The 27366-nt window shown below is 44.5% G+C and overlaps 1 protein-coding gene across 1 annotated transcript in view; it reads right to left on the bottom strand.

Moving 5' to 3' along the window:
• Nucleotides 1–26737, bottom strand: part of LOC132870630 (NACHT, LRR and PYD domains-containing protein 12-like) — a 41604-nt gene extending 14867 nt beyond the window's left edge. The window contains exons 1-7 of the mRNA XM_060904372.1: nucleotides 26631–26737; nucleotides 26118–26234; nucleotides 23217–23267; nucleotides 21213–22979; nucleotides 9249–9443; nucleotides 8523–8696; nucleotides 5265–5438 (exon numbers count right to left, since the gene is read on the bottom strand). Of these exons, the coding sequence (XP_060760355.1) occupies nucleotides 5265–5438; nucleotides 8523–8696; nucleotides 9249–9443; nucleotides 21213–22979; nucleotides 23217–23267; nucleotides 26118–26234; nucleotides 26631–26698 (2546 nt within the window). The 5' untranslated portion in view covers nucleotides 26699–26737. The remainder of the gene's footprint in view (nucleotides 1–5264; nucleotides 5439–8522; nucleotides 8697–9248; nucleotides 9444–21212; nucleotides 22980–23216; nucleotides 23268–26117; nucleotides 26235–26630) is intronic.
• Nucleotides 26738–27366: the final 629 nt, after the last annotated feature.

Here is a 27366-nt window from a genome sequence, read left to right on the forward strand (position 1 = left end):
GCGATGTCACGGTCCTCGATGGTTTCTCCATAAGGGTTTTGGTGAACTGCTCTTGGTCTGGCCTGTCACCTAGGACCTGTCTGCCTTGGGAAACCCTGACAGGGGCATAATGCTCCTGACAACATAGCTCCTAGGATCATTCAAGCACACAAACCCCTCCACCACAATAAGGTGGCAGTTCTTGGATGGGAATACTAAAATCATTTTTAAAAGTGATTTTAAAATACTAAATTTTAAAATTTAAAATTAAATTTAAAAGTGATTTTAAATACTAAAATCACTTTAAAAAAAAAAAAAAAAAAAAACCTTGGTTGTATTCCTATGACTTCTGGTGTGGGAGTAGTTTTCCCTTCTAGTAACCGGTGTGAGCCGTACCGATTTTATTGCCCTCTTTGTTGTTACATATTTTAACAATATATACACGGGACACATCTTGTACCCCTGGATCCTGCAATTGATAATGGGTTTAACCCTGCTGATCCACTGAGCTGCTTCTGTAACGTAGATATGGCAACCCTGTTCAGAGCAGTGAGACGGAGACGCCCTGAGATAATATTTACCATTTTATCCATTTATTACTCTATTAGACAGTGGCGGAACAACTGCACACAAGGCCCCGGGGCAAAACACCAATCAGGGCCCCCCACGGCAAAACTGCAAAAAAACAAATTAGAAGGCTTGCGGCCAGGGGCGGTCCGACTGGGCAGCCGCCCAGGGCGGCATCACGGGGGGCGGCACGAGCGCGGGCGCGAAAAAAACAAAAGAGCTCGTGCAGGAGATCAGGAACTTTCCTGACTTGCAGTCAACAACTGTGACCCCCCTTGAGCTGATCACATTCATGCACGAGAAGGAGCTATCAGAGATCTACCCCAATTTCTGGACTGGACTCAGAATTGCTGCCACTCTGCCTGTCACTGTGGCTCAGGCAGAGAGGAGCTTCTCGAAGCTAAAACTGATCAAGACTTACCTAAGGTCAACAATGTCACAGGAACAGTTCAGTGGCCTTGCTGTGATCAGCATAAACCATGCCTTAGGGGAACAAATCTCATATGAAGACATTGTGGAAGAATTTGCATCCAGGAAGGCCAGAAAAGCCAACTTTTAGGTTGTGCTTTCACTTTTGCATCCTGAATATAATTGCCACTTAAATGTATATAGACTGTTTTCCTCTTACTTCTTTTGCACATCGTTATTTATGACAAATTATAGTGGTTTGCCATTTTTGCCAATTTAAAGAGTGTTAACTTCTTCATTTGTTACTTCTTGTTATTTATGATACACAATAGTGTTTGTTATTTCTTCTTATGTGTACAGTAATATGTATAGGATTTACCTCTTCTCTGTCGTTAGTTCATTTATTTATGATACATGATTGCGTTTTACCATTTTTGCCACTTTAATGTATAGTATTTTTAGATCTTTTGTCACTTCATGTTATTCTGTAATTGTGATTGTTTAACTGTTTAGCTTCTTTTGTTATTTATTTGGTGCGACTTTCATGGAGGTTTAAGTCTTCTTGTTAATAATAATGGTGAATGGTACTCTATGATAATTCATTGTGCACACTGTTGGTAAAACTGACTGACTTGTGCAATATTTTGACCATCGGGTGGTGCTGTAGTGCAGTTGTGCTTTCTTAAATAGCTGTGGATAGCTGTAATGCGAAGTCATTGAGTCTTTTTGTTTATTGTTTATCTTTTATTGTTTATCTTTGTATTTTTTATTGTACTAGTCATTAAAACTGGAAATTTGTTCTTGAAAATAGCTGTTGTGAGTTTGTGTATGGGGTCGTGTGCGTTCTGGACGAAGTTAGTGTTTTCTTAGGTGGTGGGTGGGAGGTGGTTGTCGGGTTGGGCCGGGGGGGGGGCGCCAGCAGGGGGTATATAGGCCTACTCAGGCTATATCTAACAAAAAGCAGTTTTTAAAAGGTGCCCTTCCACCAAAAATGTTTAATACTGGCTCTTTTTGAAATACCATAGTTTACTCCGAGTTGCATATGCATGCTGCATGTGAAAATGTAATTCTACTCCCATTCCCTGTATTAGCTGATGAAAGAAAATAGTCGGAAAAATGAGCGGATCAAAAAAAAGCCATACGAAGTGACGTCACTTCGAAAATTAGTATTCATAGCCTTGCCCACCTTGGCTTGCGACCGCCGACGGGAAGAAAGCACGAGGAGAGAGATGTAATTCGCCCCGAGGCACGGCGCGGTGCTCCGCATCAGTTTTGTTTCTAACGGTGGCTCCAGCCTGAATTTGCACGCTCGTAACTCGGGCAGGGGAGGTCCCAGCCTCCCCAGACTTGGCAGCCAGCGGCCTCTCCCGAATGAAAGAGTGCTCCCCGGGCGGGCTCGCTCCGCGCCACGGGATGTAATTCACCCTGAGGCGCGGCGCGGTGCTCCGCATCAGTTTCGTTTCAACGGCGGCTCCAGCCTGACTTTGCACATTTGTAACTTGGGCAGGGGGGGTCCCAGCCTCCCCAGACTTGGCAGCCAGTGGCCTCTGCCCTCTCCCGAACGAAAGAGTGCTTCCAGGGCGGGCTAGCTCCACGCCACGGGACATAATTCACTTAACCCTAACCCTAGGTCCCAGCCTCCCCAGACTTGGCAGCCAGCAACCCCTGCCCTCTCCCGAATGAACCAGCACTGCCAGGGCCAGTCAGCTCCCAGCCAGGGGATGTTATTCCTCCCACACACCCCGAGGCGAGCTCCGCTCCGTTCCTCATGCCTTGATGAGAGCTGCTGCCGCAGGGAGTATTCAATTTAATAAATACATAAATGAATGAATCCCTCCCAGTCGCACGCGCGCGCGTGCACACACACACACACACACACACACACACACACACACACACACACAAGTGTTCTGGTTGGGGAGAGAGCTCCCTTCATCTGCTCTCCCTCTCCTCTTATAGGGTACGGTCACTGGGGAAGACACACAAACACATGTTAATTCCCGTCAGGTGCAGTGATTCTGTCACTTACCTTCCCTGACTCCGCCCTCCATTCACAGATCGCGGCTCGGCCACGTCCCCACTGCCACATCTACACTGTTATTGCTCAAAACATCGATGTCAAGACCATAATAGCCAATCGAAACAGTTTTTACAAAGACACCCACATCCGCTTGTTCTGACCCACTGGAGGTAGTGTCACAGTGCTGTTAGCCAATCAGAGGTAACACGTTTACTAGGGTGCATCAGTTGCCCTCACTTTCATAAAATCTGATGCATTTTTGTTTGGGTGTTCCTTTTCACCAATAAAGACATCCTGTAAATTTTTTTGACCATATTCAAAAGTCTAATGGTGGCACCATGAGGTTCATTTTTTTGCCAAAAAAATGCTTATTTTATGTTTTTGCGTAAGGTTTGAATCACAATGTTGGACTCCATTTATTGATTTCTTGTGAGCCAGAGATCATGTTAAGAACCTTTGCAAGGGATTGAGAAGCATTAATGGGATTCATAATACATTTGTATTGTTTAAAAGTAGTTGAACAATGATTCAATGAACAGCTAAAACTCAAACTGTGCTTGATAATATATTTAGAATATGTACTAAAAATGTGTATCTAAGATATTTGGTATACTCTATAGGGTGCCATAATGTTTCATGAAAAGTGATCGAAATTTTGTCATAAAAGTCATAAAATAGCAGCTTTTTCCATAACTTTGAGCTCCTGGTGCCACCATTAAACTTTTGAATTTTGTCAAAATATTTCACCCAGTGTGTTTTCTTACCAAAAGGAACAAAAACAAAAATGCATCATGATCAGAGGAACTTTTCATTTTTAGGGGGCAACTGATGCACCCTAACATTTACTGATTGCTGTTAGCCAATCAGAGGTAACACGTTTACATGTCATGAATATTAATGAGTAAGAGCTAAAATCCTGTCGTTCTCCTGCCACGCACTCCCCCACCAAACTAGAACAGCCTGAAACAGGAGAACCACAGCATTTTTTTCACCAAAACCGGCTCACAGGGCATTCATTCAGACTAGAGACCACCGCACAATTAATGAAAAAACGATGCAAGGGGACCTTTAAGAACGTAGCCTTTGGACCTTGCCATGGCAAAATTGCAAACAAACAGAAGGCCTGCGGCATGTAATCAGGCTATATTAGAACAGAACTTGCTCAAAGTTTTATTTTTTATTATTTTATTTATTATTTTTTATAGGCCGACATAGCCTGTATTTTCCATTCATTTTTTATTATGTTCCAAATAGACACTAAACAACAACAAAAAAAAATCCAGCAATCATGAATGATACACCCTCATTGTGTAAGCATGTTTTCAACTACAAAGCCGACACGGAAACCTGCGTTCATCATTAAAAAGGCATTCAACGCACCTTGTGCTCCGCAAAGTCGTCGACTATTTTAGGGATGTGAAGTGCTCTTGCTCGCTCATTCTCAATTGATAAAATGGCCAATCCACAGAGTCTCTCTTGACCCATTGCACTCCTGAGATCTCATCTCATTATCTCTAGCTGCTTTATCCTTCTACAGGGTCGCCGGCAAGCTGGAGCCTATCCCAGCTGACTACGGGCGAAAGGCGGGGTACACCCTGGACAAGTCGCCAGGTCATCACAGGGCTGACACATTGACAATTTATCAATTTTAATTTGGAGAAGGCGCAGAGCATTTTTTAAGGATTTTCCACTAGGAGACCAACTGGTCTGGGCAATACAATCACAGGCCCCAGAGTCCATGCGGCTGCACCACTGCGGCATATTCTATGATGCAAATTACCGCATTACAAATCCTCGTTTCAGCCAGCATAATATCAACATAGTTAATACAGTGCCAAGTTTTCCTTGTAAAATGTATACTTACATGGTACTTGGTTAATTAATTGCAACTGACTGAACCAAATGATAAGACATAACTTGGTTTAAAATTTGGTCTCCCTGGCAGCAATTCTGAGTCCAGTCCAGAAATTGGGGTAGATCTCTGATAGCTCCTTCTCGTGCATGAATGTGATCAGCTCAAGGGGGGTCACAGTTGCTAACGGCAAGTCAGGAAAGTTCCTGATCTCCTGCACGAGCTCTTTTTTTTTTTGGGGGGGGACCGGTTTTTTTTTTTCGCGCCCGCGCTCGTGCCGCCCCCCCCCACGATACCGCCCTGGGCGGCTGCTCGGTCGGACCACCCCCAGGACCGCCCCTGCTGATGATGAACCTAAAACCTCTGCTTCAGTCTCATTATTAGAGAATGTGTCTTACTGAGGAGCAGGTCATGTGACTCTCAGAGAGATGATCTTACCTCAGTGTCTCCAGTTTACAGTGAGGATTCTCCAGTCCAGCACAGAGACGCTTCACTCCTGAGTCTCCCAGATTATTATTAGACAGATTCAGTTCTCTCAGGTGTGAGGGGTTTGAGCTCAGAGCTGAACTCAGAGCAGCACAGCCTTCATCTGAGACACCAGAATCATACAACCTGCAGAGACACAATGACACACACTTCATCAACAGATTTTCATCTTGGTTTAATTCTTACTTTAAAGATGATGAGTGTAAAATCAATTTTATTATTCAGAATGTCATGAGAATTTAATATCACCTGTTTATTCTCATTAACAGTGTTATTAATAATGATAATACTGAGTGTTATATTGAGTTTGTCTCCTCTGTTGTGTGTGATATTAAACCATCAGCAGCTGAAGCTGAACAGAGAACAGCAGAGAGACCATGAACTTTAATCAGAGAGAGAGAGAGAGAGATGGTTCTCTACTAGACTTATAGTGCACTACACAGGGGCAATAAACTTGTTTCTCCAGAGTCTACAGAGTGCATTTATAGAACACTATAGATTATTGTAGAATCAGAGAAGTAAACAATGATTATTCCATATAAATCCTACAAACATTCAGCCACTCGTTCTTGAGACAGCGTGCGAACAAGAGTTTCAGAAAAAATGGACAGAAAACCCGAAAACATACCGGATTCACCTCTCAGTGTCGGAGGAATAAAAATATCAGTGTAATTTCTGATGATGTTTGTTTGTCTAATTACTTTTTCATCCTTCAAAAAAGAGGGAGCACATATAAACAATGCTGTAATTTCAACACCAGTCACCTGTCAGCAGAGGTGGACAAAATACCCAACTGCATTACTGAAGTCAAAGTACAGATCCCACTGGTCAAATGTTACTCCGATACAAGTGAAAGTTGTCCAGTCAAATTTTTACTTAAAGTACTGAAGTATTTACTTTTAAAAATACTGAAGTATTACAAGTACATTTTCTGTCAATGCATTGTTGTATGATTGTCACAGCGCTGACAAAACCTAATGCCTCTGAAGCAACCAACTGGATTTACTGACTAACTTCTAGAACCTGGAGAATAAATGCCTGGTAGAACGTTACAAAATGAAACACAACTTACAACCAAGCAGAATCATCAATAAGATGCTCGCTAGGTTCTCTCTTTGGCTACTGGTAAAAAAATACGTAGTGGCTATAGTAATTATGCAAGGTCACAAAAGCTACAACGTTAACATTACCAAAGACAGAAATGTGACTTCACAAAATGAACGCATGCTGTGTCATCATGGTGGTTTAATGTTAAGCTAGCTAGTCAGTGAAGCTCTACCTGACATGCTAGCAAACTCTTTTCAAACTCGAAATCATATTGGGTAGCTAACACTACTAGAAAAGAAATATTTCTACATTCTATTTATTTGGCAAAATTATGCTAAACATATTTTTGAAACAACTTCAGATAAGTTGTTAGCATAATTCTGTTTTTACATGTTAACTAACTGCACAAGTTAACCAGCTGTGTGTTCACGTTAGCTGTGGACAAGGCTATGGCAACTTGGCGGCCAAATCCATAGAAAGTCATTTGACTAACCAGACTGCATCGCTATTGCAACATTATCACTAGCTCTAAAAGCACAGACAACTTCTTTACAAGCTTTCTCTTGGAATAAAATGTTTACATTCGTTTACATATGCTTCTGCAGGTTGGACCGTGAGTTTTTGGAGGCCATAACGTGGTTTGTTTTAGGCAAACAAAGCAAACATTTAAAATGAAACAAATCTTTATTCCTTTCCCCAGAAGAACCGCCTCCTTCCATTCTGCCATCAACTGATCGTGTTCAAATAATGCTGCGGAGTAATTGAACTTGATTTTATAGCCTATGGACATGACGTGACCCTAGTGATTACTGATTGGCTGTCTCAGTGTCACCTGCAAAAAAACCAGTCACGTTTTAGAAAAGAAAAAACATCCACTTTCTAAACTGCTTCATAGTAACGAGTAACGAGGACCTTGACAGAAATGTAGTGGAGTGAAAAGTACAATATTTGTCTTTCAAATGTAGTGAAGTACAGATACTCAAAAAGTGTACTTAAGTACTCAAGTAAATTTACTTGGTTATTGTCCACCTCTGCCTGTCAGTAACGCGATAGAGAGCGCCACTTCCAGTCAGACTACAAACATGGCTGATCTGAACTACAACACCCAAGAACCACAGCGCCCTCTATCACCTGTCTATTAATTACACCTGTCACTCATTTCCTGGTTAATCAGCCCACACTATATAAACACCTCTCCCACACTCACTCCATGTGAAGTATGGTTCAGTGTCTTACCAAGCCTTGTTATTCTGTCTGCTTTATTGTGTTCTTGACCCTCGTTATTGTCTCGTTATTCTAGACCTTATTACTCCGTCTGCCGATCCATCAATCGAGCCCTGCCTGTCCCTTGACTTCGATTTCGTTTAGCATTTTGGATTTGTTTGCCAGTCTGCGTTCCCCACTCTCCTCTGCACATACATCTGTAAGTGCCTGCATCCTGATATCACCCAATCTGGATGCAGGTTCCCTCAAAATAAAGCTGAAGGTCTGCACTTTGAGCTCATCTTCATTATTTAATTTCATCAACATACTGTGGAGGAGCAAAAAAAAAAAAAAAAAATCATCCACGTCCTGGCTGGATTTAGGAGGGTCCTGGGTTCAATGTTAAAAAAATAAATTCTATATCTCTCACAGTTAAACACGACATTCCACACCATCCCTGAAAACTTCATACAACTAGAAAAAAAAGAAAGATGAATGGAACTTTGTAATGTTTTTCTGTCGCACTTGTTTTTACAGTAAATTTCAAGCCACGCTGCCTGTTAAATGCCTCGATATCTCAGAAACTAATGCAGATACAAGCCTGGAATTTTACACACTATTTATTGGGAATAGTGACTTTGTTTAAAACGTAGGAAGCAAATCTGAGATAGTCAGTTGGCAACATTTTTTATTCTGGTGATCATTCATTTTCATTAATTTCTAAAGCAATAAATTTCAGACACATTGCAGTCGGATCAAGTCCCGTTTTGTGCTGCAGCTTCTCACGTACATCCATCTGACCCAAAGACACTGTGACAATTCATCAGTGTGCAGTGAACAGAAACAATCTTCCTCCTCAGGACACTGATGATGAACCTAAAACCTCTGCTTCAGTCTCACTATTAGAGAATGTGTCTTACTGAGGAGCAGGTCATGTGACTCTCAGAGAGATGATCTTACTCCAGTGTCTCCAGTTTACAGTGAGGATTCTCCAGTCCAGCACAGAGACGCTTCACTCCTGAGTCTCCCAGTTTATTATAGGACAGATCCAGTTCTCTCAGGTGTGAGGGGTTTGATCTCAGAGCTGAACTCAGAGCAGCACAGCCTTCATCTGCGACACCACAACCCCACAACCTGCAGAGACACAAAGACACACACTTCACTGCCTCAGTTTACGAATGTCAAGATTTGCTTTGTGTCTTTAAATCGGGGGTGTTCCCATGGATTTGGCATTTCTGTGTGACACAATGAGACACACTTCAACAGATTTTCATCTTGGTGTAATAGTGGTTGTGAAGATGATGTCTCATGTTGGACTGTCTCTATTCTCTTCACCAATCACAAGCTATTATTAATAATGACTCAAACATTACCACTATTACTGACATTAAGTTTACTCGAAGTGCAAATGATTCAGGAAGAAGTCAATAATTTAAAGGTTTAAGTGAAGAGTCAGGTTTTGTAGAATTTATCTCTGCTTGACTATTTTTAATGATCACATATTTAATTGTAAAGACACTTATTTCTTGAAAGTAAAATTGATTCTGAGGAGAAATGATCACTTCCTGACTAATATATTTGTTCTGCACATTTTACTTTTACAGAAAAATGTAATTGATTACACTGCATACAACTATTAACTGCTGCTTTAGTGAGTTATCATGACTCTCAGAGAGATGATCTTACCCCAGTGTCTCCACTTTACAGTGAGGATTCTCCAGTAGAGCACAGAGACGCTTCACTCCTGAGTCTTCTAGTTTATTCCGAGACAGATCCAGTGTCTTCACAGTCAGATGCAGTTCTCTCAGACTGGAGGTTTCTGACTTGAGCACTGAGACCAGAGCTTCAGCGCTTCTCCATTTAATTCTATCACAACTGATTCTGAAGGAAATAAAATACATAATAAACTCACACAAATGATCAAACAGGTCCTCAAATCTTTCACTGCACCATTTCATTTTCATAAATGACAAAAGTACAAACTCCGAGTCGACAATACACTGAAATGCTGTAACAGTAATTCACAGTTCGAGCTGTTTGGATTTGAGTTTTCTGCTGCACACGTCATCACTGACACATGGGATAAACACGCAACATCAAATCTGATCACCAAATCGGGAAATAAGAGTCTGATCTAAAATATTTATAAGAGGAGAAAGGAAGAGAGTTTCAAAAGTCAGGTTTAGATGAAGCAGGCAGAGTTTGAGGCAGAGTCAAATTTATCTGAACAGATCAGACATTTGATTTGTTCTCTAATTAGTGAGCGACTGAAATGATCACAGCCCAGTGCTGAAGGAGTTTTATGGAGCTACTCATGAGGAGCTCGCTGGCTAACTGCGTGTGTGTTGACATGTTCTTCCCCTTACACTGTTGTCTCTCCCTGTCTGACTTTCCCTGTGTGTCGGGGGTAAAGACCTCTCCCAGAAAAGGCCACTGAAATTTGAGACAGAGGTTTTTGTTTCAGAGACAAATAAATCCATCAAAGAGCTTCAGCATGAAAAAGAATAAAAGCTGTGACAAGGTCAACACAACAGAAAAAATACAATTTATAAAAGATGTCAGGACATTGTGATGTAAGGATCTATTTTCTAATGCGGAGTTATGCCTTAGTGTGGTACGTCCCATATACAAGACACATCACCTGTGATATGTATCAGTGCGCGCAGTAACCGGAGAAGCTGTATGCCACTCAGTCACGAAGTTCAGTAAACAAGTTAAATGAAACTTGCTTCAAGTTGTTTCATTATAACTTCACATGGTGTCAGAAGTTAAGGAATGGCGAAATTCCATCCTCCAGAAAATTTCGAATTCAACCATCCGGAACATTGGCCAGAATGGAAGCAACGTTTTTCCTGCTACAGGACTGCGGTGAAATTAAACAAAGAGGAAGATGATGTACAGGTCTGTACTTTGATTTATGCACTCGGGAAGGAGGCAGAAGAGATATACAAGACATTCGTTTTCGAAGAAGAAGAGACGTATGAGACTGTGTTAGGGAAGTTTGACAGCTATCTTGTGCCGCAAGTTAATGTGATCCATGAGCGTGCACGATTCCACCTGCGTGCTCAGAAGCCAGGTGAATCTGCTGAAGAATACATTCGCAGCCTTCATGAGCTAGCCCAGACATGTGCTTTCGGAAATGCAAAGGATGAGAATATCCACGACAGACTTGTGGTAGGAGTTATCGACAAAGAACTGTCTGAGAAGATGAAATTAATGCCGAGTTTAACGTTGAGCAAAGCAGTGGAACTTGTGCGACAATCGGAGCAAGTAAAGGAACATGTCAGTGAACAAACAGCTAGCAGCAGCCCTCATTTGAACGAAGTGGCACGACAATGGCAGCAACAGCAGCACAAAGGAAAGGGGAGACCTAAAAGTGGAGGACACGGACAAGCCACCAAACATCTGAGAGAAAACACCGGTGAGTGGAAATGTAAGAGATGTGGCAGAAGCCATGGGAGGAATGATTGCCCAGCTAAAAATGCAACATGCAGACGGTGCAATAGAACGGGGCATTTTGCAGTAGTGTACCTTACTCGAGAAGTCAATGATGTTAGTGCACCAGAAGATGGCGCCGTTGTCACCCATTTCCTACGTGAAACCAGGCAAATGCAGGATAACAGTGCATGGACTATTTCTCTCCCAATACTTGACACTGCTGTTGATTTCAAAATTGATACTGGGGCTGATATCAGTGTAATTTCTGAAAAGACATTTTCAAGCCTAAAATACAAACCTAAACTGACAAAAGTGACTGCCAAGTTGGAGAGCCCGGGAGGAAAACTACAGTGCAAAGGACAGTTCATGGTCACAACTACTGTCAAGAACAAGCCTTTTAGGATAAAGCTGTTCGTTGTGAGTGGATCTACTGTGAGCAGCCTCCTAGGACGTGGAGCATTAGTCGCGATGGACTTAGTCAAAAGGCTGGATGAACTCAAATCGGCAGTCCCAACAGACATTGGGTTGCTAAAAATTAAGCCAATTCAGATTTGCTTGAAAGACAATGCGGTCCCATACAGTGTCACAACAGCCAGAAGAATTTCTGTGCCAATGCTTTCCAAGGTCAAGATGGAGTTAGACAGAATGATGGCAGCTGGCGTAATTGAGGAAATAAAGGAGCGAACTGAATGGTGTGCGCCGATGGTGGCTGTCCCCAAGAAAAATGGACAAATTAGGATGTGTGTGGACCTCAAACAACTCAATAAGGCAGTAAAGAGAGAGAAATACATGCTCCCCACCATTGATGATATCCTACCTAGACTTGCAGAAGCCAAAGTCTTTTCACTCCTCGACGCTGCTAGTGGCTTCTGGCAGTTGCCCTTACATGAGGACAGTGCAAAGCTGACTACATTTATAACACCTTTTGGCAGGTACTACTTCCAACGACTGCCTTTCGGAATAACAAGTGCGCCAAAGATTTTCCAGAGAGAAATGTCAGAGCTCCTGAAAGACCAAGACGGCGTAGCAGTTTTCATGGATGGCATATTAGTGTATGGAAACATGACAGAGCAACACGAACAAAGACTTCAGAGTGCACTACGCACCATCGAGAATGCAGGACTGAAATTGAACAATGAAAAGTGTCTGCTGAGACAGAGCCAGCTCTGCTACCTAGGGCACGTGATCGACGGCAATGGCATACATCCTGACAATGCAAAGATCGAAGGCCATAACACAACTACAGCCACCTGAGAATGTATCCGACCTGAGACGGATGCTGGGCATGGTCCATTACCTGGGCAGGTATGTTCCACACCTGTCTGAGGTGACAAGGCCACTCAACGAGCTCCTGAGAAAGGGCACAGCGTGTATCTGGGGCCCAGCTCAAGATGAAGCATTCCACAAGGTAAAGTGCCTAATCACAGAATCACCTGTTTTGGCATTCTACGACGTTACAAAGAAAACAATTGTTAGTGCTGACGCCAGTAGTTATGGGGTGGGCGGTGTTATCCTACAGGACCATGAGGGCATACTGAAGCCGATAGCCTACTGCTCAAGAGTGCTTACTATTCTGTCCTCAACGTGTGTGTGCATCTATACACGAATTGACAGATAGCGAACAAGCTTCCAAGAGAAAGTCAGAGGCTGGAGTAAGATTGAAGTGTCTTTATTGTTGTCATCATTCTCTTGAACAGATTTCTTTGTAAAAAAGCGATGCTTTCCTGGACACAAATGAGGGATGGAAAGTAAGATAGCTGTAGCTGCACTCTGATCACATGTAATTTGTCAACAACAGGGTTTCCCTCTTTGTTTTTCCTGGGCTATGACCTGACTGCATCACATGACTAAAACAACCAATGAAAAGAAACAGCTAGTAGAAATTAAGGAAGAGTGTGTTACCCATAAACAACCACCAGGTGGAGAAATACCAAACTAAATACAAAGTTATACAAAGCATGACACTTACAGATGCAGAGAAATGATACGCCCAAATTGAGAAGGAGTGCTTAGCCTCTGTGTGGGTATGCGAAAAGTTCTCCAGATTCCTGTATGGCTTAGAAAGCTTCACCCTTCAAACTGACCACAAACCACTCGTCCCGTTGATAAACGCCAAAGACCTTGATTCAGTCCCACTCAGGTGTCAGAGATTGCTCATGAGAATGATGCGATACAACCCAGTTGCTGTGTATGTGCCTGGCAAAGAGATAATTGTGGCGGATGCGCTTTCAAGACACCCCCAGCCAGTCATCACTGCGGATGTCTGCGAGCTGATCCAGGAAGTAGAGGCATATGAGGAAGCAGTCAGCAATGCATGGCCCATCTCGCCCATCAAAATGGACATTGTTAGGGCAGAGACAGGAAAAGATGCGGATATGGAAAAGGTGAGGCACTACATCAGGGCTGGCTGGCCCAAGTACGCTGCTAACGTTCCTCATGCAGTGAAGCCATACTTCAGTGAGAGACATCACCTATCCATCTCCCAGGGGCTAGTGCTCTACGGTGACAGAATTGTCATACCCCAAAACATGCCTGCTGACATCTTGCAGAAGATTCACAGCGGTCATCAGGGCATCGAGAAGTGCCGTGAGAGGGCCCAGATGAGTGTCTGGTGGCCAGCCATAGGAAAAGACATTCAGCAGTTAGTCAGCAGCTGCAAAGACTGTCAAGAATCACGACCTACACAGAGAAGAGAACCGCTGCTGACCACCCCGCTGCTTGCCCGTCCATGGGAAAGAGTGGGAGCGGATATATGCGAGTTGAACAAACAGTACTATCTAGTAGCTGTAGATTACTTCTCTAGATATATAGAGATTGCACATCTTCCTAACCTCGCTGGTGAGACAACTCGTGCCAGACTGAAGTGCATTCTTGCAAGATGGGGTTGTCCTAATGTTTTAATTACTGATAATGGCACACAGTTCACAGGCCGAGCTTTTCAGCAGTTTGCAAAAGACTATGACTTTCAACACATTACAACCACTCCCCATTACCCCCAGGCTAATGGCGAAGCAGAAAGGGCTGTACAGACAGCAAAGAAAATCCTTGTTAGGGTTTTGCTGGGATTTGAACCTGGTTTGTTGGTGTGATGATCCAGCAAACCCCCAGTAGGCCACCAGGAGAATGACTCAAATGCAGAGGCGTGAGGCAGAAGTAGAAAAAGTAACAAAAGGTTTATTTATACTATGTACACTATATACAATCCAGGGCAAAACAAAAAAAACAAAAACAAAGAGTATAATTCAAAAAGAAAAAGGCAAAAATGCAAAAGCTCAGAAGATCCACAAAACACAGTACAAAGGAAACTGGAGATAAACATAGCACAAAGACTCCGTGACAAGAGGACTGAACTCAGGGGTATAAATACACAAACTAATTAAGGACACAGGTGAAGATAATTAGGACTAACAGGCAATTAACAAAAAAAAAAAAAACACAAAACACAGGAACAGTGGCGGCCTCTAGAGGCCAAAATAAATATGACACGAAAAGGAAATAACAGCGGCCTCTAGAGGCCAAAACAGTCCAAGTCCTAACAGGACCCCCCCCCCAGGAGCGTCTCCTGACGTTCCCAGGGCGATCCGGATGGGCCGAATGGAAGTCCCGACACAGTTCTTTATCCAGGACATCCAGAGCAGGAACCCAGCAGCGCTCCTCAGGACCATAGCCCTCCCAGTCCACCAGATATTGCAACCCGCCGCGGACCCGGTGGGAGTCAAGCAGGCGATGCACAGTGAACACAGTCTGCCCCTGGAAGATGCGGGGGGGTGGGGGGTTCCTAGGGGCAGGGGCATATGTAGACGTCAGTACAGGCCGCAACAGGGAAACATGGAAAGTGGGGTTGATCCTCAGAGTCCGGGGCAACTGGAGCCGGTAGGAGACAGGGTTCACCCTGCGCACCACCTTGAAGGGGCCAATGTAGCGAGGAGCAAGCTTGCAGTTCTCCACCCGCAGCGGAAGGTCCTTAGTGGACAGCCAAACCCGCTGCCCAGGGCGGAAAGTGTGTGCAGGTCTTCTATGGCGGTTGGCCTGAGTCTGGTTGGTTCTGGAGGTCTGTATGAGGGTCTTCCTGACCTTGCTCCAGGTCTTGCGACACCGTCTCACATATTGGTTGACCGAGGGCACCCCCGCGTCCTCCTCCTGGTCCGGGAACAGAGGTGGCTGGAACCCGAATTGGCACTGGAATGGCGACAGCTTGGTGGCCGATGACTGCAGGGTGTTGTGGGCGTACTCTGCCCATGGCAGCCAGGTGCTCCACGATGTCGGGTTATCCATAGCCAGGCCTCGCAGGGTGGTTTCCAGGTCCTGGTTGAGCCTCTCCGTCTGACCATTGGACTGTGGGTGAAACCCAGAGGAGAGGCTGGCAGTGGCTCCGATGACCTTGCAGAACCCATGCCACACTCGGGAGGAGAACTGGGGCCCTCGGTCTGAGACGATGTCCTGTGGAAGACCAAAGACTCGGAAGACATGATTAAATATAAGTTTCACTGTTTCAAGAGCAGAGGGGAGTTTGCACAGAGGTATGAAGCGGCAGGCCTTGGAGAATCTGTCAACAATGACCAAAATGACCATGTTACCTTGTGACTCAGGGAGACCCGTGATGAAGTCGACTGCCACGTGGGACCAGGGACGCCGGGGAATGGTCAGAGGATGCAGGAGACCCTGGGGACGCTGTCGTGGGTTCTTGGTTCTGGTGCAAACCTCACAGGACAGGACAAATGAACTTACTTCCTGCTCCATGTTAGGCCACCAGAAGCGTCTTTTCAGGAAGTCCAGGGTCCTCCGAGCTCCCGGGTGGGCGGTGAGAGGGGAAGAGTGACCCCACTGGAGAACCTTGGCCCGGGCTTGATGTGGGACGTACAAGAGGCCCGGTGGCCCCGTCCCAGGACCGGGGTCCTGGCGTTGGGCTCGTCGAACAGCCTCCTCAATACCCCAGCGGACAGGGGCCACAATCCGGGACACCGGGATAATAGGCCCGACTTCATTCTCCCTGTTAGTGGCAGAGAACAGCCTGGACAGTGCGTCAGGTTTGGTGTTCTTGGAACCGGGACGGTACGAGAGGGTGAAGTCAAACCGACTGAAAAACAGGGCCCACCTAGCCTGTCGAGGGTTCAGTCTCTTGGCTTGCTGGAGGTACTCCAGGTTCTTGTGGTCAGTCCAAACCAGGAATGGATGTTGCGCTCCCTCCAGCCAGTGCCTCCACTCCTCAAAGGCCAGTTTGACCGCTAGCAGTTCTCGATCCCCCACATCGTACCGGGATTCTGCAGGACTCAGGCGGTGGGAGAAGTAAGCGCAGGGGTGCAGCTTTCCTTCCGAACGTTGAGAGAGTACCGCGCCGACACCACTGTCCGAGGCGTCCACCTCCACGATGAATGGTTGGGAGGTGTCCGGGAGGACCAGAATGGGTGCCGTGCAGAAGCGGGCCTTGAGGTCTTTGAACGCCTTTTCTGCCTGAGGAGACCAGCCATAAGATCCACCTGTCCCTTTGGTGAGGTCTGACATGGGTGCTGCCACAGAACTGAAGTTCCTGATGAACTTGCGGTAGAAGTTAGCGAATCCTAAGAACCGCTGAACCTCCTTAACGGACTTGGGAGTAGGCCAGTCCCGGACGGCCAGGGTCTTGGCAGGGTCCATTTGGAGTTGGCCTGTCCGTACAATAAATCCCAGAAAGGAGACCTCGGGAACATGAAATTCGCATTTCTGGGCCTTGGCGAACAGATTGTTCTGTAGCAGCCTCTGGAGAACCTGGCGGACATGGTGGCGGTGCTCCTGCATGGTCTTGGAAAAGATAAGGATGTCATCGAGGTAGACAAAGACGTACAGGTTAATCATGTCCCTTAAGACGTCGTTGATTAGGGCCTGAAAAACAGCTGGTGCGTTGGTGAGTCCGAAGGGCATCACCTGGTATTCGTAGTGCCCAGACGGGGTGTTAAAGGCAGTCTTCCACTCGTCTCCCTGTCGGATACGGATGAGGTGGTATGCGTTCCGTAGGTCCAACTTGGTGAAGACGGTGGCGCCTTGGAGCAGGTCGAAAGCAGTGGACATCAGCGGAAGGGGATATCGGTTGCGCACAGTGATCTTGTTCAGGCCCCTGTAGTCAATACATGGTCGAAGCCCCCCATCCTTCTTGCCGACAAAGAAGAAGCCGGCACCAGCAGGTGAGGTGGAGGGTCGAATGAACCCAGAGACCAGGGCGTCTTTGAGGTATTCCTCCATAGCCTTGCGTTCTGGCTGAGAGAGGGAAAACAGTCTGCCACGAGGAGGGGTAGTCCCAGGGAGCAAGTCGATGGCACAGTCGTAGGCCCGGTGCGGAGGAAGAACGGCGGCCCTGCTCTTGCTGAATACCTCCTTGAGATCCCAGTACTCTGTGGGAACTTGAGATAACTCGGTGAGATCAGGGGGCTCGGCAGAAGACACAGGAGAGCTAGATAGCAGACAAGAGGCATGGCATGCAGGGCCCCATTCCACAACCTGGCTTGTTACCCAGTCTATGCGAGGGTTGTGGCGAGTAAGCCAAGGAAGGCCTAGAATAACTGGGAACTCAGGTGAAGGAATCAGGTGCAGGGATATTTCTTCCTTGTGACCTTGAGACTGGAGGAAGACTGGAGAAGTAACTTGAGTGACTCTTCCATCACCTAACGCTTGGCCATCGAGGGCAGACACAGACAGAGGGACTTCAAGAGGTGCAGTAGGTATATTGATGCTTTGGGCGAAGTGAATATCCATAAAGTTCCCAGCCGCCCCTGAGTCTATCAAAGCTTGACAAGAGTGGACAGACTCACCCCAGGAGATGGAGACCGGGATGTAGATTCCTTGGCCAGGGAGTCCGGGAGAGAGGGTAGGCCCCGTCACAACCCTCCCTCGGCTGGACGGGGCGGTCCTTTTCCCAAGAGTTCGGGACATGATGCTCGGAAGTGACCAGGCTTGCCACAGTAGATGCAGCACTTGTCCCTCCTTCTGCGCTCCCTCTCAGATGCGGAGAGGCGAGTACGACCCACTTGCATGGGTTCTGGACAGTCACTGAAGGAGGTAGACGGTCTCCAGTTAGAGGTAGGGAGGCTGGGGGGGCTCAAGGCTTGGTGGCGTTCTCTCATCCTGTTGTCCAGACGAATAGCATGTGAGATGAGGGTTTCGAGGTCACTTGGGCATCCAATAGAGGCCAGACCATCCTTGATGGGGTCAGACAGACCATGGTGGAAGGCTGACACCAGGGCAGTCTCGTTCCATCCACTTACTGCTGTGAGTGTTCGGAACGAGATGGCGTAATCTGCGACGCTTCCTCCTTGCCGGATGGACATGAGCTTTCGGGCTGCGTCAGTACTGATGTCTGCCTGATCGAAGACCCGAAGCATCTCTTCAGAAAACAGCTGGAAATCAAAGCACTCAGGTCCCTGTCTTTGCCAGATAGCAGTAGCCCAGGCTCGCGCCTTACCAGCTAATAAGGTGATCACAAAGGCAATCTTGCGGCGATCCGTAGTGTAGGTGGTAGGCTGAAGCTCAAAGGTGAGTTGACACTGGGTAAGGAACTCTCGGCACTCACTGTGCTTGCCGTCATACCTCTGTGGTGCAGGAAGGCTGGGTTCGCGAGGTGAAGAAGGCAGCATGGCAGGAGGCACTGGAGCAGGAGTGGGAGCTGGATCAGGAGCAGGAACTGGATCAGGAGCAGGAGAAGCAGGCAGAGATGTCAGCTGTGCCAGGGTTTTCCCAATTTGCTGAAGTAGTTCCTCGTGGCGAGCAAGGGCCTCACGTTGGCTGGTGAGCGTACGTCCATGAGCGTCCATGGTCGCTCCGAAGCGTGTCAAAGCTGCCATAATTCCCTGAAGGTTAGCCGGGTAGACAGTTGAAGCAGCCTCTGCTGAGTCGGTCATGACGGAGTCTTTCTGTTAGGGTTTTGCTGGGATTTGAACCTGGTTCGTTGGTGTGATGATCCAGCAAACCCCCACTAGGCCACCAGGGGAATGACTCCAATGCAGAGGCGTGAGGCAGAAGTAGAAAAAGTAACAAAAGGTTTATTTATACTATGTACACTATATACAATCCAGGGCAAAACAAAAAAAACAAAAAGAGTATAATTCAAAAAGAAAAAGGCAAAAATGCAAAAGCTCAGAAGATCCACAAAACACAGTACAAAGGAAACTGGAGATAAACATAACAGCACAAAGACTCCGTGACAAGAGGACTGAACTCAGGGGTATAAATACACAAACTAATTAAGGACACAGGTGAAGATAATTAGGACTAACAGGCAATTAACAAAAAAAAACACAAAACACAGGAACAGTGGCGGCCTCTAGAGGCCAAAATAAATATGACACGAAAAGGAAATAACAGCGGCCTCTAGAGGCCAAAACAGTCCAAGTCCTAACAATCCTAAAACAGTCTGACCCTTTTGCAGCGCTGTTGAGCTACCGATCAACTCCTCTCCAGGCCACAGGTGCGAGCCCAGCACAGCTGATGATGGGGAGGCAGATCAGGACACCGATCCCCACACTGGAGTCACACCTGCAGCCTGCTTGGCCCGACCTGCACCAGGTGAGACAGGCAGATGCCAAAGCCAAAGCAAACTACAGGTGCAACTTCAACAGAAAGCACAATGTCACAGACTTAGTCCTGGAACTGCAGTTGCCCTGAAGCTTGACGGCGAGCAAGGATGGTGGAAAGATGGCAGAGTGCTCAAAATGTGTGAGACACCAAGATCCTATCTCATACAAACAGACAAAGGAGTACTGCGTCGCAACCGTCATCATTTGATGCCCAAAGTCGACATGGACGACGGCCCAGGAGCACCTGAGCAAGACACACCTGCTCCTGAGCAACCTCCACCTGTGCAGGAAGCGCAGGCTAACAAAGACATTCAACTGCACCAGAGTCCAAGTCACCAACCACCAGCAGTGGAGGCCTCACCGTCTCCTGTGAATACACACAGTGGCCGTGCCGTGAAGCCTCCTGCAAGATGCAAAGACTTTGTGTAGTACTAATAATCTTTCTTTACAGGGTGTTCATGCTATAATTAACAAGCTTTCTTTACAGGTTCTGAATCTACCACAAGACTGGATGAAGGACTGATTTTATTAAAGAAGGAGTTTCAATTAATGGATTTAAGTAGCCTCACAGTTAGTTAAAGTTTATCAAGAGGCTATTGTTTGGATCCACTTAATGAAAGAAATGTGTTATTAGGAAATGCTGCAGCCTGGATACCCTGAGTAAAATGTTTCAGTATTTGTTTAGACAGTTATGACATTTTTGTTATCTCAAAAGGAAGGGTGATGTGATGTAAGGATCTATTTTCTAATGCGGAGTTATGCCTTAGTATGGTATGTTCCGTATGTAAGACACATCACCTGTGATATGTATCAGTGCGCGCAGTAACCGGAGAAGCTGTATGCCACTCAGTCACGAAGTTCAGTAAACAAGTTAAATGAAACTTGCTTCAAGTTGTTTCATTATAACTTCACAACTTCACAGACATTACAACAACAACAACAGAATAATTAGCATGTAATTAATTTATGTTATGATGTAATAAAAATAAATAAGACCGGTGTTTCTAATGAGTTCTCTGTGAAAAGCTGTTTTGAATAAAACCTTTTATCAGGTCACAATAAGGTTTTTTGGAATTATAATTTTGTTTTACTGCAAACTCCACATGGTTCTACAGGCCCAGTGTCTGCATCATTACATTTCAGCGAGAACACACATTTAATGTGGAGATATGCGAAGAAGAAAAAAAAATTCACACTACACCCAGTGAAGGTTTTGTACAGAAGGGAAAAAACAAAACACCTCATTTATTGGACATTGGAGCCTACAATAGTGGTGTAAATTGTAAATAAACTATAAGTATAAAAGTTCTGTTTGATTATCTGCTTTATTTTTGGAAAGATGGTGTTTGTGAGTCGAGTTAGCCGGCCGTCACTTCTATCTTCAGCTCACAGCTTCTTGGGAAAAAATGGCAGAATGAGAGACGTAAATGTTTTTCTCCTTAAATGACATCAACTGGTTTCCACTTATTTAATAGCTGAACTTCAGTTTTATTCAATTCTACATGCAACTGTTTTCCCCTCATTTATCTACTGATCTTAACTGATCTTAGTATTAACACACTATCACCTGAAACTCAAACCATCCCAAAGTGCGTTTCTGTCAAAGTGCTTTCAGTTTCTCTCTTTCTAACAGTGGAACAGTAGAACAGTTCTATTCAGTTTTACTTACACTGCTTTTCTGGATGCTGCAATCACAGGCATCACCTTCACAAGAACCTTATCTGTTATCTTCTCTGTACTGATATATTTACTCAGGTCAAACTCCTCCAGCTCCTGTGCTGAAGTCAGTAACACAAACACCAGAGCAGACCACTGTGAAGGAGACAGTTTCCTTCGTTTTCCAGATTTCAGGTAGCGTTGGATTTCCTCCACGAGATAATCGTCACCCAATTCATTCAGACAGTGGAACAGATTGATGGATTTTTCTGCAGGAAGATCTTCACTGATCTTCTCCTTAATGTACCGAACTGTTTCCTTTTTGCTCTGGGAGTTACTTCCTGTCTGTGTTACTAAGGCATGTAAGAGTTTCTGATTGGACTTCAGTGAGAGACCCAGAAGAAAGCGGAGGAACAGATCCAGATGTCCAGTCTGACTGGATAAGGTCTGATCTACAGCACTCCTGTGTACATCTGAAATCGTCTTAAAGGGCCGACTCTGATCAAGAACATTTCTCTTTTCCTTCATGAAGGTCAGATGCACATACAGAGCTGTGAGATGTTCCTGAACGCTCAGATGAATAAAGCAGTACACTTTACTCTGGTGAAGCCCAACCTCCTCTCTGAAGATCTGCGTACACACACCTGAGTACACTGCTGCTTCTGTCACATCAATGCCACACTCTCTCAGGTCTTCCTCATAGAAGATCAGGTTGCCTTTCTCCAGCTGCTGAAAAGCCAGTTTTCCGAGTTTGAGAAGCATTTCTTCATCACTCTCCTGCTTCTTTGAGTACTTTCCTCTGATGATGTTTGTCTGAATGATGAGGAAGTGTGTGTACATTTGAGTCAGAGTCTTGGGGATCTCTCCACTCTCTGCTTCACCCAACATTCTCTCTAGAACAGCGGCTGAAATCCAGCAGAAGACTGGGATGTGACACATGATGTAGAGGCTTCTTAATGACTTCAGGTGTGTGATGATGTTCTTGGCCAGGCTCTGATCACAGACCCTCTTCCTGAAGTACTCCTCCTTCTGTGGGTCATTGAACCCTCGTACCTCTGTGACTCGATGGACGTACTCAGAGGGGATTTGATCAGCTGCTGCTGGTCGGGAGGTGATCCAGATGAGAGCAGAGGGAAGCAGATTCCCTTTGATCAGGTTTATCAACAGCATGTGCACTGATGCTGATTCAGTTACATCACACACACTCACTGTGTTCCGGAAATCCAGAGGGAAACGACACTCGTCCAATCCATCAAAAATGAACAGAACCTTTTCCAACCTGGACATTTCTGTTTCTTTTGTTTCCTTAATACAGACATGAAGGAGCTCCATCAGACTCAGTTTTTGGTCCTTCATCAGATTCAGCTCTCTGAAAGGAAGTGGAAATATGAGGGGGACGTCCTGATTTGCTTTCCCTTCAGCCCAGTCCATAATGAACTTCTGCACAGAGACTGTTTTTCCGATACCAGCCACACCCTTTGTCACTACAGTTCTGATGGGTTCATCTTCTTCAGATAAGGGCTTAAAGATGTCGTTACATTTGATTGGTGTTTCCTCTGTTGTTTTTCTCCTGGACGCTGCCTCGATCCGTCTCACCTCATGTTCTTTATTGACGTCTCCACTGTCTCCCTCTGTGATGTAGAGCTCTGTGTAGATTTCATTCAGGAGCACTCGGTTTTCCTGCTTTATTATCACTCCATTTAAACACTGAAACTTCTTCATCAGATTTAATCTGAACTTTTTCTGGAATTCATTTACAGCAGGAGATTCTGGGGCATGTCTGTGTGACAGGGTGAAATAAGAAGACATGGTGAGACCTGGACTCCAATTATTACCGTTTAAGATCACAGTTTTTCTGACTGGTTTCCACAGATAACCGTTCTTTATGATGCTAACACTATGGATTTACCTGATTTGACTATGTTTTCTATAATCGAATCCTGTAGATAATAACAGCAGAGAGGCTTATAATACCAGAGCGTCAGTGTCTCAGTCATGGTGTTGGGTTTGATCTTACCCTGTATCTGTGATGATCTTTTCTCTTCTGTCTCCTGCCTTCTGTAAATCACTGGGAACAAAAATAGTCGCTGTTAAAGACAATAACTTTCATCCCTTTCATACTGTAGTCTCAGCTTTAGCCGGAATTTTACTGCAATAAATGGAGCAAGTGAATAATTACTTAGAGAACACAGAACTAAAAAGACATCAACATTGTGGACCTGGAAAAGATAAAAGAAAAGAGAAAAAGTGTCCCTGTTTTAATTTTAGGTTTCCATTGTTTTTCTGCCTACATTCCCCTCCAAAAGTATTGGAATAGCAAGGTCAGGCATCGTCGTTTTTTTCTTTACAATGAAGACCTTTGGGTTTGAGTTCAAAAGATGAATGAGAGAAATCAATGAGCTGTTTCAGTTCTTTTTGCATATAGTTGCATTTCTTGCTTCAGCATTTAAGACGTTACCCATATGAGATTTTCACTTGAATAAATATTTATACTATTTCCTCGAAAGCATTTTAGTATCACTTAAGCATGCTTTCGTCTAAACCGGGGAACAGGGGCGCCGCGCCCTCTTCCTCTCGGCGTGCGCCCCCTTACTGAAATGCCGACTGAACCCCAAGTCACACTTAGGCCATGCACTTCTATGCTACTGCACAACATGCAATCTTTCTCAAAACGATCTTTTCTCCATGAAAACATCACAGCAACATCATGTGACAATGTGCCTGATCATCAAATACGTTATAATTACTCCAAAAATATTCTAATCATAGTCTGTGGTTGGTAGAAGAGAGCAACTGGACTTGCTTGAAGATTCTTGAAAACGTTTCGCCTCTCATCCGAAAGGCTTCCTCAGTTCTGTCTGACTAATAGGGAGTATCAAGTATTTATCCTCTCATGGATCATCATAGAATCTGAATCAGAATGCTGATGGCTGCATTGTAGGTGGCTGATAAAAGACGTCATAGACACCCACCTCTGTTCAGTGATGGTCGTTCCAGGTTGACAAAAATGAACGATCCTCTCTGGCTAAGATGTCTGCCAGTTTTCTGGAAGTCCTGTCATACTCCTGCACCAGTCGAAGGGATCTCATCCCAAAGTGCGTAGAAACATATCTCTGAAGAATCTCAGTCATCCAGATGCATAGTAATCTGTGGTTGGTAGAAGAGAGCAACTGGACTTGCTTGAAGATTCTTGAAAACGTTTTCAAGAATCTTCAAGCAAGTCCAGTTGCTCTCTTCTACCAACCACAGATTATTATGTAACTGGATGACTGAGATTCTTCACAGATATATTCTAATCATAGTAGATACACCGTCAAACGGTGCAAAAACTATCCGAATTGATGTTTTCCAGACCAAGTCGCCATGCTTAGTTGTTTACTTGTCGTAGCTGCTCTCACGAGATTTGACAGAGGTTACATACAAGGTCAGCTGACTTGTAGAGCGAGATTTCTCAAGACTGAATGACCTTTCACCCACCGGTGCAGGAGCTTTTGACAGTAGTTGTTCGCGAGTTGTTTTTGTTGACACTTGGGCATTTAAAGAGGTCATCCCGCGGCATGAAATGGAAGAAAGCCAAAGACTGTCCTGGGCAGAAGAAGATGACTTCTTTTTTCTGTCACAAAGCGTATAAAGATGTTTCCGATGGCGAGATCGCGACAATCGAGGGATCGGTCCGTGCTGCCGATTCCAGGGCCTCACTGAAGGACGCGCCAACCGAGCGCTGTGACAGTGGTGTTGCGGACTCCGTGACGAACGAAGACCATCATCATCATCACGTTTTCCCTATTGGCCAAGCTTAGGGCACCGACTGTAGGTTGAGTCTTATATTTAGGAGTCGGTTCAGCTCCAATTTGCTCATTAGTGTTCTCCGTGCCTGGGAGACATCTGTGCCTAATATCTTCTCCACATTAGTCCAGGTCTTCTTGGGTGTATTGATATCAAACAGCACCCGTTTTTGTAGTGAACTGTTTTCCATCCTGCAAACATGTCCCATATATTTGAGATATTGAGCAAGGTAAAAGTCCCTTATTGAGCAAGATTTGGTAATTTTCCATAGTTGCTCATTCGAGATTCGAAACGACCAGTCAAGTTCTCCATCGACTTGGGTTGCTGGATCTATCCCTTTTTTCGCTTAGAGCGGGCAGGTGCGTTTTTTCTGGAATATCCCCTTGTGGCCATTTTCCTTAAGAAGCCATTCCAGATAGTGTCGATCTTTTGAAGTTCAGTTGAAGATAGCTCGTGTCTTGCTCCGATGAAGACACCGAGTGTTCAGTGGAAAAGCAAAATGAGGAAAAGGCCGAGTTCCAGGAAAAGTTCAACTATGTATTTTTTTAGCACGCTTACATTTTTTGCATGGTTTCAAACTTTGTGATTTGGGTTGGATTCCAACTTTACAATGTTTACTTTTTTAGATTCCTTTTAAAGAAAATAATTTTGCTCTGGATTTTTTTTTTTTCATTTTGAACAACTAACTCTACCTTATTCTAGGATAAGAAAACAACAGATTTCTCTGGTGAATGTTTAATACTTTGTAAGTTTGATTCATGTGAATTTGAATCATAAATTTGAATCATGAGGAATTAATATTGTGTAATTCGAATTTTGAGGTATTAGAATTTGAATTAAGTGTTGTTTGTGACAAAGTTTTTTCTTTTTCAAATAAACAATTTGTTACAATTTCCCTCTCAGATAGCCTCAGAATGTCCCATTGTAGCCTCAATTTTTCAAAGGCTTCGCATGGTGGAAGGGGACCCCCTGGTCGCTTCGCTCCCTCGCCATGGTGAGCGCCCTCATACTAAATTTTTGTGGAAAAACCCCTGCTTAAGACCAAGTAACTATCATAGAAATCACAATAGCTGCTAATGACAGTGGAGCACATCCATTACTGTGACTAACTGTGAGAATTATGGGATGTTACCTGTGTACAGGTGAGGGGTTTCCATTTTTAAAATTAAAAGGATGACCCAGAGACCAATCACTCTTCATGGAGACCCAGCTGGGTTCTGGTGAGTCTGATCTCTTTCTCTGCAGTTCACTGTACAACATTACAGACAGTTCATTATAGAAACCAGTTACAGTTTTTGACTGATTTGTTATTTTGACTTAATTTCACTCACAATGAACAGCAGAATGTGCTATTATTGGTTATTTAAAGGACTTTGTTCACCATTACTATCGCTTTTATTGTTCCATCAAAATGAATTTACTTCCTTATCCTGTACGTGACACTGAAACACTGAACTGCACAGTTACTGATATTAATTACTCTAAATCGTTCAGTGACATTATTGGAGCAGCACTGGGACCTAATTAAAGTATCACAAACTGATAAATATCAAAACTCAGCTAATGATCTGGACTGGATAAAGCAATGTGTAACACGGCCTTTCACGCTGCAGTGAAACTAACTGTGAGAATTATGGGATGTTACCTGTGTACAGGTGAGGGGTTTCCAGTTTTAAAGTGAAAAGGATGACCCATAGACCAATCACTCTTCATGGAAACACAGCTGGGTTCTGAGTCTGATCTCTTTCTCTGCAGTTCACTGTACGACATTACAGAGTGGACATGAGGCAGTTTTTCTTCCACAGAATTCCGACACAAAATACCGCTGAGATGAATTTGTATCATATCGTATATCACCATATTTCCATTCAATATTCATTACGACCTCCACCTCTTCTTACACACTCGGTGGCAGCAGCAGAGGGAGTAGCAAATGTGATGATACTCATTTGTTATTTTAATCATTTAAGGCACAATTTACCCTCAAGCAATCTTTCTACATTAACAACGGTGCAATGAAATAGCTTTATTACAGCTCCACTGAAAAAGATAAAAATATGTTCATAACGGGAAAAATACACCTGATATTATAAATCCTGATCTACTTTTCTTCTGCACTAAACTCCAGCAGCTACTTCACTGGCTCTCCAGATCTCTGGACTTATACGTAATGTAGCTATCTGTCGAGTAGCTTTCTAAAAGAAACAGGAAATACGCATCATCCCAATGAGCTAATACTGTTGCTCATCACAGCTGCTGTAAATGTGAATAAACAAAGGAAAACATTCATAAAAAATAGAATAAATGTTATTACCTCATAGTGCTTACACTTCAATAGTTTCTGTTATCCCTTCTTTACCTGCAAAAACATCCTGTTCTAA

Source organism: Neoarius graeffei, chromosome 22, assembly GCF_027579695.1.
Source record: "Neoarius graeffei isolate fNeoGra1 chromosome 22, fNeoGra1.pri, whole genome shotgun sequence".
Lineage (NCBI taxonomy): Eukaryota > Metazoa > Chordata > Actinopteri > Siluriformes > Ariidae > Neoarius > Neoarius graeffei.